This window comes from Terrapene carolina, unplaced genomic scaffold, assembly GCF_002925995.2.
Source record: "Terrapene carolina triunguis isolate 2854851 unplaced genomic scaffold, T_m_triunguis-2.0 Scaffold210, whole genome shotgun sequence".
Lineage (NCBI taxonomy): Eukaryota > Metazoa > Chordata > Testudines > Emydidae > Terrapene > Terrapene triunguis.
In genome coordinates, this window is record NW_020664561.1 from 24,743,670 (window position 1) to 24,760,287 (window position 16,618).

The 16,618-nt window shown below is 38.0% G+C and overlaps 1 protein-coding gene across 2 annotated transcripts in view; it reads right to left on the reverse strand.

Moving 5' to 3' along the window:
- Nucleotides 1–16,618, reverse strand: part of LOC112115852 (DENN domain-containing protein 1B) — a 266,079-nt gene that overhangs the window by 89,910 nt on the left and 159,551 nt on the right. For both annotated transcript variants that reach the window (XR_002908855.2, XM_024213050.3), the window contains exon 10: nucleotides 6,529–6,629. Coding sequence is in view for 1 of the 2 variants with exons in the window: in XM_024213050.3 (XP_024068818.1) it covers nucleotides 6,529–6,629 (101 nt within the window). In the remaining variant the exon portion in view is untranslated. The remainder of the gene's footprint in view (nucleotides 1–6,528; nucleotides 6,630–16,618) is intronic.

Below are 16,618 nucleotides of genomic sequence, written 5' to 3' on the forward strand. Positions count from 1 at the left end.
TATATTAATCAAATTTATTAGGAAACAAAAGGCAAAAAACTATTATGCACATAGTTTAGTCCTATTCAGTGTCTACTCGGCGCTTCTTGGCTTGTCTCTTGTATTCATTAAATGGAGCATCTCTTGTCACTGTCCAGCAATAGTCTGCAAGCATTGATGGGCTCCATTTGCCCTGATAGCGTTTCTCCATTGTTGCAATGTCCTGGTGAAATCGCTCGCCGTGCTCGTCGCTCACTGCTCCGCAGTTCGGTGGAAAAAAATCTAGATGAGAGTGCAGAAAATGTATCTTTAGTGACATGTTGCAACCAAGGCTTTTGTATGCCTTGAGGAAGTTTTTCACCAACAACCTGTAGTTGTCTGCCTTGTTGTTTCCGAGAAAATTTATTGCCACTAACTGGAAGGCTTTCCATGCCGTCTTTTCCTTGCCACGCAGTGCATGGTCAAATGCATCATCTCGAAGAAGTTCACGAATCTGAGGACCAACAAAGACACTTTCCTTTATCTTAGCTTCACTTAACCTTGGAAATTTTCAACGGAGGTACTTGAAAGCTGCTTGTGTTTTGTCAATGGCCTTGACAAAGTTCTTCATCAGACCCAGCTTGATGTGTAAGGGTGGTAACAAAATGTTCCTTGATTCAACAAGTGGTGGATGCTGAACACTTTTCCTCCCAGGCTCCAATGACTGTCGGAGTGGCCAATCTTTCTTGTTGTAGTGGGAATCTCTTGCACGACTATCCCATTCGCAGAGAAAACAGCAGTACTTTGTGTATCCAGTCTGCAGACCAAGCAAGAGAGCAACAACCTTCAAATCGCCACAAAGCTGCCACTGATGTTGGTCATAGTTTATGCACCTCAAAAGTTGTTTCATGTTGTCATAGGTTTCCTTCATATGGACTGCATGACCAACTGGAATTGATGGCAAAACATTGCCATTATGCAGTAAAACAGCTTTAAGACTCGTCTTCGATGAATCAATGAACAGTCTCCACTCATCTGGATCGTGAACGATGTTGAGGGCTGCCATCACACCATCGATGTTGTTGCAGGCTACAAGATCACCTTCCATGAAGAAGAATGGGACAAGATCCTTTTGACGGTCACAGAACATGGAAACCCTAACATCACCTGCCAGGAGATTCCACTGCTGTAGTCTGGAGCCCAACAGCTCTGCCTTACTCTTGGGTAGTTCCAAATCCCTGACAAGGTCATTCAGTTCACCTTGTGTTATGAGGTGTGGTTCAGAGGAGGAGGATGGGAGAAAATGTGGGTCCTGTGACATTGATGGTTCAGGACCAGAAGTTTCATCCTCTTCCTCGTCTGACTCAAGTGAGAATGATTCTGGTGCATCAGGAACCGGCAGTCCTTCTCCGTGGGGTACTGGGCGTATAGCTGATGGAATGTTTGGATAATGCACAGTCCACTTTTTCTTCTTTGACACACCTTTCCCAACTGGAGGCACCATGCAGAAGTAACAATTGCTGGTATGATCTGTTGGCTCTCTCCAAATCATTGGCACTGCAAAAGGCATAGATTTCCTTTTCCTGTTCAACCACTGGCGAAGATTTGTTGCACAAGTGTTGCAGGATATGCGTGGGGCCCACCTCTTGTCCTGATCTCCAATTTTGCAGCCAAAATAAAGGTGATAGGCTTTCTTAACCATAGTGGTTATACTGCGCTTTTGTGAGGCAAAAGTCACTTCACCACAAACATAGCAGAAGTTATCTGCACTGTTCACACAAGTACGAGGCATCTCTGCTCACTCTGGCTAAACAGAAATGTGTCCCTTTGCAAAATCAAACACTGACAAATAAGAGAGCACGACACTGTATGATTTCTAGAGCTGATATAGGGCAATTTGTTCAGCAGAGTGATGTAAGCTTCGTTATGATTGCATCATCCAGGACTTCTAGGAATAACATGAATTCTAGCAATTCATATCATGTATGACGCAATACCAGCTTCAGATTGCATCATTCATTGTTTTGCCTAAAAAGCAAGTACTGTCCAAACCCAGTCATAGATTTATTCATAGATCCAGTCAAAGATGTATTTTAGTCATTTCTGGTTTAAATTGAGATCCCTTCCCTTTATAATTCACTTATCCTCCGCCATTCCCAAGTCAAGGGCCGTATATACTGACCCAATAGCATATCTTGAAAACTAGAGCCAATCAACAATTTTAAGCATCATTTTCGTTCTCAGTGACCCAGAATTAGTAAAGTTTGACTACATTTATTTCAGAAGCATTTTGGCTGTAGAGCAGTGCAATCACCAGAAAAGTGCGCGAACTGATTGCCCGCCGGCGCTTTCACGGAGGGAGGGCGGGAGTGAGGGTTGAATGACGACAGTTACCCAAAACCACCCTCGACACATTTTTTTCCCCAGCAGGCATTGAGGGCTCGACCCAGAATTCCAATGGGCAGCGGGGACTGTAACTGTGGGATAGCTGCCCACAGTGCACCGCTTCCAATGTCGACGCTTGCCCCGTTAGTGTGGACTCACAAAGTCGAATTACTGTCCTTAGTGTGGATACACACGTTCGACTTTGTAATATCGGTTCCACAAATTCGCTTTAAGTAAAATCAAACTACTCTCGTAGTGTAGACATACCCTTAGACATTTTTCAATAAGCAGATCCAGGTAACTTGCATCCAAGAATCTTAAGAGCTAGCTGAGGAACACACTGGACTATTGATTTTTCAATAAGTCTTGGAACAGTGGGAAATTTCCAGGAGACTGGAAGAAAGCAAATGGTTTGCCAATTTTTAAAAAGGATAAATGGGATGACCTGGGAAATTATGGCCTGTCAGTCTAACATCAATCCCAAGTAAGAAATACGGGACTTGATTCATATATAATTAAAAGAGGGTAATGTAATTAATGTAAATCAAATTAGCTATCACATGTCATTTTGATTAAAAAACTAGAATGATATAAAATGAACATGGCACACATTAAATAGATTAAAAACTGGCTAACTGATTGGTTTCAGAATGTAATTGTAAACAGGGAATCGTCATTAAGCAGGTTTTTTTCTAGTGGGGTCCAGAGGGATAGGTTCTTGGGCCTACGCTATTTATCATTTTATCAATGACATGGAAGACAACATACTATCATAATTAATAAAGTTTTCAGATGATACAAACATTGGGGGAGTGGTAAATAATGAAGAGAACATGTCACTGATTCAGAGACAAATGCAAAGTACTACACTTAGGAAAGTAAAATCAAATGCATAACTACAAAATGGGGGAAAACTGGTAGTACCACTGAAAAGGATCTGGGGGTTATAGCGGATCACAAACTGAATATGAGTGAACAGTGTGATGCAGTTTTGAAAAGGCTAATATAATTTGGGTTTATTAATAGGAGTGTCATATGTAAGACCTGTGAGGTAACTATCCTGCTCTACAGGTGAGGCCTTAGCTGGAATAAAAACCTGATTATGAAAAAATGTTAAAAAATCGGGATTTGTTTAGTCTTGAGAAAGGAAGACTGGAGGGGAGGGGGAATTTCATAAGGGTCTTCAAACATGTTAAGGGCTGTTATAAAGAAGACAGTGATCAATTGTTTTCCATGCCCACTCAGGATGGGACAAATAGTAATAGACTTAATCAGCAAGAAGGGAGATTTAGGTTAGAATTAGAAAAAACATTTCTTCTAACGCGAAGGATAATTAAGTACTGGAATAGGCTTCCAATGGAGGTTGTGGAGGTTTTTAGGAACAGATTGGACAAAGGGATGATCTAGGCATAGTTGGTCTTGCCTCAGCCCACGATGCTGGAGTAGATGATCTCTTGAGTTTCCTTCCAGCTCTATATTGTATGATTTCTATTGGGTTTGACGGGGTTACTCACATGTGTAAGTGTTTGCAAAATCAGGGCCTACATCTTTAAGTAGACTAAATCATCTTAGTTATTTTGGGGTTTTTAACTATGATTTTAAAACAGTCAAACCTCTCTGACACAAACAACTTTCATGGCAAGCTGCTAACACCTCCATTTCTTGAATTGAGTTTCACGTTACAATGATGCTGTGACAACGTGACTAAGTCTATGGGAGACATCATAATGAAGTCCAAGTGAAATAATATTGGGGCAATCTCTGGTTATGACATGACATATCGAGCCAAAAGGAAACAATGACAATACTGTAAAAATAAAAATAACATTTTTATGTCAAGACAATGGCAACATAATAACAATGCACAAGAAAGCCTATCAAGGTCATTTTACTCCTTCTGAATTGTGGCAGCACCCATAGATTGCTCTCATTACATTTAGGCACTGAAATCATACAGTAGAATCCTACATCTAACTAGTGTTCCTCAACACTCGGTCATGTTATATGCCTATGGGGAAAATATTTACTTTGCTAATAATAGCCAAGTACCTGGGGAAGGAGAAGTATTTCACGTAGCCCTTATATTAATACTGCTATCTGCCTAAAAATGAAACAGCCCTGTATTAGAAGCACTCAGATAGAGAAACATATATATGCAACAAGCTGAGCAAAAAAAGTTGAATTATAATTGCTGTGGTAATTTCCCCTATCATGCGGTTGCTTTTGTGATTTTTATGTTGCAACTTGAATACTTTATAAACTTGTTTTCCTCTATAGTGCTAAGAAACAAAGAAAGAGGATAGAAACAAGTCTTACAAGTTTAGAAACCTCTTGTTTCTTTAGTGAGTGAATCAAATGTTTGGATCATGCCATTAAGACCTAGAATCTCAACTATTAACATGACAATCAACTGTGCACAGGACCTGCCACTACAATGTCTGGGTATACTATCTACAGCTTAGTAGTGAGAAATAAAAGCCCTGCGGTACAAGATAAATATCCTAGGGTACCAGGTGAAGAAAAGGGTGAATTCAGGTTCAGAAATCTGCCTTCTTTCTGAGAAGAGCAAAGATGGATGATATTGAAGAAGAGTCAGGAGTTCTGATGCTAAGTTCAAGTGACACAAAAACTAAAAGAACCGTGTCCAAGCTATACCCCTGTCTTGATGCATTTTCTCAAAGGCTGGAGAGAAAGCAAACAGGAATGAGTTTCTCCAAAAGAAATGTATCATTTGAAATGAAGGGCTTGGGTATGCTTTGAAGGAAAAAAAGAGAAAAGATAATTTGCTAATAAAGTAAAGATACTACCATGGAGAGAAAAAATAACCCACATAAATCAACCATCTGCTTAAGAAGAGACCACCAAGAAGCCTTAAGCAAATATATTTAGAACTTCTTTAGAAATCAAGATGATACTGATGGATTGAACAAAAGTCAATGAAACAAACACCAATACTCATAGGTTCTACAGAAAATCCAGCAACCTACCAAACACGTAAACATTATTTCAACTGTGGGGGATACAGGAAACATTAACCAAAGACAGGAAAGAAGGCAGATATTGTTGTTAAGGCACTCAGGAGATCTGGGCTCTATTCCTGGCTCTATCACACACTTCCTATCTAACCTTGGACAAGTTACTCTACATCTCTAGGCTGCAGTTCCATATCTGTAAAATGGGCATAATAATTCTTTCTTCCAGTCTTTTCAGAATTGTCTATTTAAATTACATGCTCCTTTGGGCAGGGACTATCTCTTGCTATGTGTATGTACAGTGACTAGCCCAATGGAGCGTCTGTTTCAGTTGCATCACTAAGGACTATGATAACACAAATAAATGAATAATAAATCATTGGTATTCCTAGGTCTTAAAGCCCAAGCCTTTTTTGAACAGTAAATTATTTCTGAAAATACTCTGACAGTCCTAATAATTCATGGCCACCAAATATGTATAACTGGAGCCACTTTCTCTTGAACGATTGTGAGAAGTGGCCATAGAGGCCAAAAACACAACTTTCAACTGTAACTTGACAAGAATACGAAGTCTTCCATGTGATCAGCACACTGCAGTTTGGGGCAATTCTTTAACAGCAGTATTTGTTGACAAAAAAATTTCCTCCCCAAAGATTTTGGGATACCCAAAAGCAGACTGTAAGCTTTTTGGGGCAGGAACTGGATGAGGTCCTGATGGTGACTGGGCTTCAAAAATGCTAATGGAATCCAAATATTAAATAATAATATGTAATTAATAACAACTCTTTGCCCATTAATTTTTGCTCCTAAATCAAAACCCAAGAATCAGACTTTAGCTTACAATTCCAGTATTTTTTTAAAGTAAAACAGCTTTACATAAATGAAAATTATAAGATACTTATATTAAAATTACTGCATGCATTCTCTGTTTGGAAAATATAAACAGCTTTTGTAAACATGCTTCTACATGTTATATTGATATTACGTAGTATTACAGTTTAAGGTCACAATACAGGAAAACACTTAACCACATGCTTAAGTTCATCTTTGTTCGGCTTAAGTGCCTTCCTGAATTGGGACATGCATCATTATTAGTGTATTCATTCACACAATTTATTAATCTTTTCATGAGTTACTTAGATTGACAAAGCTAGGCATTATTATGGCTAAGTATCTCAGAATTAAACATAATATAATATATTAGCTATCTTACCAGCAGTAGTCCAGAAGGTGTGGAGGAAGCACTGGGATGTATATGTGTTGCCAATACATTGGATATAACAATGCAGCTGACCCATGAACACAAGCAGTTAACTGAAAATAAAAATATATACACAGAATTGACAACAACAAAATTTTAACACAAAGAAAGTACAAAATTTAAAATGAAATGTTTATATTTTTAAAGTCTCAATTGCATGAAAAAATGTTTAAATGTAGCATTGTTAATATTATTTTCAATTGTTAAGATGTCAGAGTTTAGAGTTTAGGGCTAGAACGGACCACCAGATCATCCAGTCTGGCCTCCTGAATATCACAGGCCATCAACACCACCCAGCACTCACACACTAAACCCAAAAACCAACATTAGACCAAAGTATTATAAACCATCATAACCTCTGAACACAGACTCATAGACTTTAAGGCCAGAAGGGACCATCATGATCACCTAGTCTGATCTCCTGCATATTGCAGGCCACAGAATCTCACTACAGTAGGCCCTTAACCTCTGGCTGGGCTACTGACATCCTCAAATCTGGATTTAAAGACTTCAAGTGTACAAACATTTACAAAATGATAAACTGACACAATTTGAAAAGGATGCCCCTAATAGTTATCCCTCCTAAGCCATCCTCCCTCAAAAAAAAAAAAAAAAAAAAACCTGAGCAAACAGATGTACTTGCATCATGCCTGCAAACTCAGATATGTCAGAGTAACATCAGAAATGAATCCTACACTTTATTTATTTTGATTTTTTTTTAATCCCCATTAATAGGCCATACAAAGGATAGCCACCCAAGAGCATAACAAGCCCACCGCATGCCCCAAAATTGAAATAGTTTTCCAGCCAATAATTTAAAGAGCCAAATACCCAAACCTTCTGCCTTCCACAGAAGTCTTAGCAAACAAATATTCTTTGTCTTTGGGAAAATGATACAATTTCCTGCAAATCACCCTTGGTAATCTTAGATAAAAGACCTGAGCCACAAAAGAGAAGCTCCCTCTACTCCTGTAACTCAACACCACATCACGATCAACAGTGTCAAAGGTACAAGACAGATCAGGTATCATCATCGTGGACATTTGGGACCAGAGGCGTAGCGAGCGCCCTCCGTACCCTCCGACCGGAGGGGGCCCCGCAAGGAAGGGGGCCCCTAAAAGTGGCAAAATAAATACCGCATTCCAGTTTCTGCATTGTAAGGGGCCCCGCCCGGACATATGTTCGGAGGGGGCCACGTTCTTTGTTGCTACGGCCCTGTTTGGGACTCAAGTGAACTTGCACAACATTCCATTCATCTGAGAAGGAGCATAAGTAACTTTCAGACACTATTCCTAAGGGCTGAACTAAATTCTCCGTAGTCTCTCTCTGTCTTCATCTCTCAACAACTTTTGAAAAAAAGAGTCCAGTAAATCAGGATACTTCAAATTATATGAGACCAGCTTTGTCACCTTTTCAAATAACCCCTCCCAAAAAATTTGTGGTGAGAGACAGGACAGAAGTTGACAAGAGATGGTTCCCTGACCAGTAGGTGAACAACTTCTTGTATGAGGCAAGCTAGCACCTTGGTCTCCTGTAATGAGATGTTAGTCTCCACTAATATTGGTCCCAGCCACCCAGTTTGTTTTACCATTCATGAGGTGCTATCTTGCAGGCTGTATGCCACAGATCCTTACCTGGAGGACCTAACTCTACACATTATTGTGAATAAAACCATTTGAAACAACCAATAATTACTTTGCATTTGCTCTCCCATACCGGGCCCTCCTACCATGAAGACAGATAAACTGGACTGAATCTGGTTGATTTTATTCATAAAATAGGTGGGAAATTGCACAAAATGAGAAAATATCAACATTGTTTCCAAACAGAGGTAGCCCAGATCCAGCACATGAGACATCACCAAGAACACAATCCTACTGATCTGAAGTTCTCAGATGGAGTAAAAGAAAGGAACGGAGGGGGGAGGAAACACCTTTCCTATGCATAGGATTTCAGAAACCCAGCCATATAATAGGACTCAAAATCTTATCTTTTTAGTTCCACTACTGGTGCTACAATTGCCTTCTCTGGTACTTGATTTGCCACAGATAATCCGATGGTGATCTATAATAGCACGATAATAGCACGGACAGAAGGAGGTTTAGAAGCCACCTTGTTTATGGAAGAAGACAAAAGATGGTTATAATGTCTTATTAGGTCATCGATAAAGTGACTATCCAATATTGACTTAATTAGTACTGGTCTTTATTAAGCATGCATTTCTACTGTAGCAAATGTAAGAGCTAAAAAATGTGGATCCTGCTAGTACAGTCCTGAAATGTTATGGATTTTATAGGGGAAATCTCTTCGTGGAACAAAGCAGCAATTAAAGCTTTAGCATCCTGGGTATCTTGGACAGTTATACTTGTTTATAAAAATTATAGAACAATTTTGCATATACACTTTTATAATAAAAATGGAAAAAATAATTATAAGAGCATCTTGGCAGAAATCACAGACAATTACAATTTGTGCAGCACAGTTTGCTCATCACTCAGATTAATATAATACGATTAAATATGGAAAAAAAGAGGGTCTGAAAGCTCCTGAGGGATATCATTAGGGCAAATTGCCAAAGAATGAAACATGAGCCAGTCAGGAGAGTCTGGAAACTGCAATAATACCAAGGGACTTGAATGTTCGACAGTTGGAGCTTCAGTAATGTGTGAACTGCAGGTTACGGTATCAAGAGACTCTGTTCACTGACACATAGAATGTCACTATTGACCAACGAACTGCCCAAGCTTGACAGCTATACTACAGGAAGCCAAGTATATCATAATTCCATATTTAAACTGTTCATTTCAGATTAACATTTTGTTTCTTAGCTTTATGTCAAACAACTACAATTGTACTGTTTTTGGCATTAAGGCAATGTCCAATTTAATAATTATTGCTTTGTTACAAAGAGTTAATTATTCATTTATCTTTTGGCAAATGAAGATCCTTCCTTTCTCTCCTGCACTCATTATTATTTGTTGGATTTATCTAGGATTGCTTTCCTTAACATTTTAAGTAATATTCTTGAAGCTGTACAACAAATTCAGTACTGTTTTTAAGTATTTTATACAAAACGAATGTGGATTCACAAATTAAAATATTTATATTATATTTTGTACTTCAAGCCAAACTGTCCATATAAAAATTATTGTTGCAGACATTTCAATCACAGACTGAAATAAAGCAAAGTGTTGGTTAGAAGATTTCCAAAATTTAGATAAAGATCTCTTCATCTAGTTAATGAAGCTGTGTTAATCAAGAGTCTAAAATTGTATATCTTATATTTACACATACACAAAAATAGATACATGCACACAAGCATTTCTGTTTATAGTTATGCAAAAAATTGAAAAATGTGCATTATGTTTTGGTTTGCGCTCATTACCAAAGCAATCTAGGAAATGAATAATTACACTACACAAGATATTTAAAGTTCTATAATTGGTCTTTACTACTTTGCAATCCACATTTTGGGCTGACATTCAGAAGATAAAAATGTTAAATTAATGCATAATATGACTTTACTCTTTTCTAGCAGTGAAAGTATGGACTTAACTGGTTTATTCATTTAATGAAGTTCATTATATTTCTCCTTACATTTTGTACTTAATACACCAAAAGTGTATTGTTTTAACATTTCCATCTATTCCTTAAACAAGAGTAAGTGGATTTATAAACATACCACTGGGAGGTATATAAATATTTAGTGTGCATTCTAACTTTTAATGAAATTTGGTAATTTAAGCATTTATGGGACAAAGATGCTTTTCATCTGAATGACACTGAATACTGTGTCAACTCTACATTACAACATTTGTGAAGTGATAACTGTGGCCTTTGTGTCATGAAAGAATTTTGCACTTTTATCTTGATATTTTATTTTGCTTTTGGTTTACCTTGTGATTTTACTTTTTCAAAAAATTACAAACTATAATGTTATTTCCCAAATGCATTAACCATCTAAATAACTGCACCTTAATATTTGTAGTATTCCCCCCACTAGGTGCAGGAAAATATAGGAGATTCTGTAGATATTGGGATAAAACTATCTTTAGCTTTAAATAACCAGATATTTAAGGAAAAATTGAAAAATATTTAAGGGACATTCTATACTTGATCATTTGACTGCTTATGAACTCGGCAGTTTATAAGTCCACTATTTCATGCAGTGGGATTCAGGAGAAACCTCTGAACGTCTTAGAGGGGAGTGGACACCTGACTCTAGGTTCCAGTGGGGACTGCTAAGGGAGCAATTAATTGGGTATCAAAGAGCTGTTGTTCACAGAACTGCAAGGAATGGTCATATATTACCACCAGAGTGCAGTATTTAGCACGCTGTGGGGAGCTGAGTAAAGAAGGCATGGGGCAGAAAGCGGAGTCTGAGTCCCACGGTGCTGATACAGAGAAAAGTGGTATAGGTAACAATGATTGTGGCTGAAACAAGTAGTGAACAGTGTGGTTTATGTGAGTCCCTGGCAGAATGCAGGATTGTTTTTGCTGTCTGGGGAGAAGAGTGCATTTAACTGGAGACTGCATCCAGACTGAATTCCATTTCTACAGGGATTATTGAGAATTACAAAAGAGAGTGTGGTTCAGATATTTTTCAGGGCAGAAAGCATCTTTAGTAAATTGTCTTGGAGTTGTCTTCAAGGTTGTGGCCAGTCCTACCCATCCTGTCAGTTGCTACTGGAGATTACATCAACTGCAAAATCTGATCAATTTCTGCATAAATATTTCCATATATCTGATTTTAGACATGCAAAACAATGCATGCAGAACTTCCCTATTAAACATGTTGGATTGTTGAGGGGATTACTTAGTTTCAGAGTCAGAACTGTCCAGTGCAATATGTAGAAACTGGTATTCCGTTCCCCTGCAAAAACTTGTGGCTTACATCCTTGTCTGGCAAAATTCCTTTTGTAACATGAGATGTTCTGATTGGTACATAATTCTATGGTTTTAAAGAAGATGGAGAAAGTTTGTTGCATGAATTTTGCTAGACCCGACTGTTTGATATTTCTATACCAGTATTTGATTTTCTAGGTCTTTAAAGTGATGGCAAAACAGCTATAAAAGCACCTGGACAGAAATGTTGGTTTGATAACTTTTTGTTTGTTTTCAGGCAGAGAGCTGAAATATGGTGCTGAGATAGCCTTTGTCAGTCACAAATAACACGACGGAAAAGGCCTGCCTTTGTTGGTATTATTATGGCTGTCAGAATCATTTGATACTGTCTGTCAATAGATTCTATTGCATTTTCAAGTATAACTGGGAATGTTTACATCTGTTTCCGGTGCTATCTGACAAGGGATTCTAGTCAGTACCATCAACATCACTCAACATCAATCATAGGTGCTGGAACTAAAGTTGCAGGCGGTGATGCAGTACTCGCTGACTTGAAGTGGTTTCCATTATATATGGGATTTACATTTTAGTTCAATGGCTCACAGCACCTCCACTATAAAAACTGTTCCAGCACCCCAGAAATCTTGTGTTGTGTTCCCATGAGATTTGTAATAACTCTAGTGCTCTTTAATTCTATCTGCTACCACTTTGAAAAGTGTGTGGGAAGTAGGTGCTTACTGATAATACCAAGCTACATATGCTACTTTCTCCAGACACTTAGGGGATTTTGTTGTTTAAGAAATTTCCTTAGTGAAATTCATGACAAGATGGCACTAAATTAGCAGAGACTGAATCTCAACGAGATTGAAATTACGCTGAGCAAGTTGGGCAAGAAACGTGAGGAGAGTCAGAGTTTCCTTACATCTTCCTATTTCAGATAGTCTCTTCAGAAGCCTGACAATGTTCAAAAACTGAGGCACCCTTGAAGAGCGACTGCTGTTAGATGGTGCTAGGTCAGATGTGGTTAAAGCAAGTTTATTCTTTCCCCAAGAACATCAAAAGACTATAGCTTTCTTTCTGTCTCACACACAAGGACTTGACAATTCTGATATGTGCCTTTGGTACTCCAATGTTCAACCCTATCAATGAACCTTTACTATGAGCTTTCAAAATGACTGGTCAACTGCCTGCAGCTAGGGCAGCCTGAGGTAAAACAACTGTCTATGGTGTCAACAGAGAGGATTCTGCCTACCTGTGGTTATACTTTGCACTGGTTGCCTGCTTGGGTACAGATATGTTTCAGATTTTGATCTTAATATTTAAAGCTGATGGTAAACAACAAGTATATTATTGAGGGTCTGGTGTTCTATATATCTTCTTGTCTTCTAAGATTCCATTATAACTGGGCATGGAACTGAATTTGGAACTGTGTTTAAAATCAGCTTAAACAAGTCTCCAGTTAAACTATTTTCTTATATGTTTTGTCAAGCCAGTGAGGATGGTATTAAACTGTATTAGAATCATGTTTTAAAATCATGTTTATAATTGGCAACCAAATCATGTTCAAAATTAATTTAAACAGTTCCTAAACTCATTTCCTAGTCCAAAATGTTTATACTTATTGAATAAATATCCGCATACTATATAGGAGGCGTTGTAATCCAGTGGATAAAGCAGTGGACACAACTCAGGAGACTGGGTTCTATTTCTGGTGGTGGGCAAGTCACTTCACCTTTGTGCCTCAGTTTCCCCATTTGTAAAATGAGAATGATTATACTTAATTCCTTTGTAAAGTCTTTTAATACCTACAGATGAAAAGAACTATATAAAAGCTAGATATTAATTTATTATTATTATTATTATTAAGAAGGTGATTATGGCTGCAAGAGAAGTATATAATTTATAAAATGTTTCCAGTCCTGCTTGTGTGTTACCTTTTTGGAATGATTCAATAAAATAATATGGTTTTAAAAGGTCATTTGTCAATTCCAGATTGTGAAATGCATGAGTCTTTATATGGCATAAAGGAACATATCCTTAAAACAAACCAACAAACAAAACTTGACTACACTTTCAGAAGTTTGTATGACCTGTACACAGTGGAGTCAATGTTCTGTCAGGAATTGTGGGAAAACTGTAACCTAATCATCTGACTTTGCACAGCAGGGACACACGTTTAATACTGTATGCTCTCTCAGCAGTAGTACATGCTCAAACATGTCAGATTTATCTCTAAAAAACATCGACTAGCCAAGAGCTGTCAGTCAGTAAAGTATCCTCTGGAAATCTTTACATTTGTACCTCTATTTTGATTTTATATTATTTCTATTTAGGTTCTTACAACAATTCCCAGGAACCACAGCATCTGAGCACTAGTTAACAATATTTAATGCATAACAATGCAAGTTTACACACTAAACATTTTGACAAGCCAGAAGGATTTGCCTTTTGGAAATACACCTCTCTAGTAAACTAATTTATTTAAAAGTAGCAATAGAGACTGACTTAAGTTTATACCTTTTCGCAGTCTGGAGTCTATGTCAACAAGAAAAGCAATTTTCTACAATATTTAAAGTTACATTTTTTTTAATTTCTGCAGAAACACTGAAATCTTTTTGAAACAATGCTATTTTGAGTTAAAAGCTTTGTGTTAACAGATTTCTACAATATATTTATTTGAAAGCTATTTGCAGATTCATCTAATTCAAGTGAATGATCTGAAAACAATAACTCCATATATCACACAAACCATTTTTCTTATCTGACAGTTAACATTCTATCAGTATAAATTACTTTGTTCAAAGCACTTTCTGCAACCTCCAGTGAAAACAAAACTGAGAGAATACAGATGACAAGATTTATAATCATGACAATATGAAAAATAGGAATTTATAAAAACTTATTAGCAGAATGTTGTCTGTAAGCCAAACACAATGACTCAAAATAGACAAAATGCGCAAGTAAAATTAACCTGTGGTGCCGTACAATCACCTTTTAAAAAATCTACCGTATGAGCTACAGCATCAAAAATCAATTCCCCAAAACGTTCTCTAATGTTGTCAGTGGCTTTGAATGTCATGTCTAGGAATGAGCCCTGGCACACTCTTCCTCAAAGTCCCATAGGCCTAATGGTTTGTCTGCCTCCCATTGCAACCCCAAGGATGATGATCAGACCCCTCTATTTAAATTCACCTTTTCAACCAAGGAAATAAAATGAAATGTTGGACATTGAATAAATAACATGAAAATGTTAATTTTAAACTTGTAGGCATAGTTTAAAAACAACCTCCTATTTTTCAAATTTTGTCCTCTTTTTATCTGTATTTTCAATATGTTTATTCCGTGCATTTGACAGCATTTTGTGTACAGTCATTTCACTGTGTTGCTGATGGGCAATTACTATTTCTCTCATGATGCAGCATGGTGATATCACTCTTGTATACTACCTTAGAAAGGAAAAGAATTCACACAATTCTTGCGTAGCCTTATGGGCTCAGGAAAAGGGTGTTTCCCAGTAATAGCAGCAGAGCAGAAAATGAAATTGAAGAGGCAGTGGGCAGGTGAGTGCCCAGAAAGGAGCAGGTGGAAGGAGGAAACTGAGCTTGCCTGCACAAAACACTTTTCTAGGCATAAGTGGAAGTGGAGGCATAAGAGGTAGCAGAGATAAGTCCTTTGTAAATTTTTTTAAATGTTTTTCCTCCAAAAAAAGCTAGAACATATTTTAAAGGGTGTTCTTTAGAAGAGTGTTTTGAAAAATATTAGTCAAGTTTAACAAGTTCAAATTGAGTGTCCCCTTAAGTTTTAGACTAAATAAAGAATGTCTCTCCATTCTGGTGCTCCTTTAATCTTGAAAAAGCTAACTCCGCCTACCACTGCTTTCTTCTCACTTTTTTGTCTTTTCTAATGTTCGCTTTCAGTCTCCCTGTATTCTTTCCATTTCCATGTGCTATCCTTCCTTCCCCTCTTGCTCACTTATACCCTACTTTCTAAATCTCTCCATAATTTTTCCCAGCTGCCCCAACCTCTCTTTCTCCCACACACAGGTTTCCTCACCCGTTTCCCCCCTCTTACTACCTTCTGTCTCACCCATAATCCTTTCTCTCCCTCTTCCCCCCCCCCCGCCATTACTTCCCCTCTCTATGCAAAAGAGGTGGCTCTACCATCAAACAAGGGGGGTCTGCATATGTTTTTCCCCTCTGAAGGGGGAATTCCCAAGAATAATTTTTTCATCCTCCCTCAAAAGGTAGAGGAACTCTATGGCATGCTCTCCTGCTGTCCACTAATTAAGGAGCAGCAGGGAACAACACTCTTTGTGAATAGCTGACAAGCGACTTATTTACTGCAAGCAAGACTAGAGAGCATCATTGGCTATGTTGTAATTCATCTTTTGAACAGTGAATATGAGGAAGAGAAATGATGGGATGGGTGAGGAGCTGGGCTAAGTAGGAAAAAGCAGATAGCTAAATACTACTGGTATGGTATGCAGGCAAAAAGTGCAAGTGTAACATACAAGTTCAGTTCAGGTATTGATCACATCTCCTACTTTTACGCAGCCACTGATCAACAAAGTAATAGTTTTTTTCAAGGGACCTGATTGCTCTGGCAATTCATAATGGAATCTGGAGCATTTCACTTTTAGGTCACCAGTTCAAATATGGCCCAGCTACATAGTGACTCAGCACCTGAAGAGTTTTTTTTAGTGACCCTTAGTCCAGGTCCACAAAAACTGCCATTATCTTTGGCTCTTATGGCACTCTTGTTTGGCAATCCTAACTGAATTGCCAGGGATTACTGGACATGGAAAGTGAGGAGGAGTCCCAGTCAGACCAGGAATTTTTTCTTTTTGCCTTAGTGTTAAACTGCAGATGGTGGGTTTTTTTTAAAAGGTAATTTGCTGATCCACCTTTGAATCATGACCTTTTCTTGAAAAGAAAATGAGCTCTTATGTAACTCCCACCTAGTCAGATAAAACCAGGATTGTCAACAGTGTAATTCCTGATCACAGGTTTCACTGCTTTTCCCCAATTCATCTCTAGTGTCATTCATCTTGTTATGTTATTGTAAAGATTAGAAGGATGATCCAGTGTTCATGATGCCAGCATAAGACTAGGGAGACCTAGGTTCAATTCCCTACTCTGCCCAGGTCTTTTGGTGTCTCCTTAGGCAAGTCACTTAGCCTCTGTGTGTGTCAGTTCCC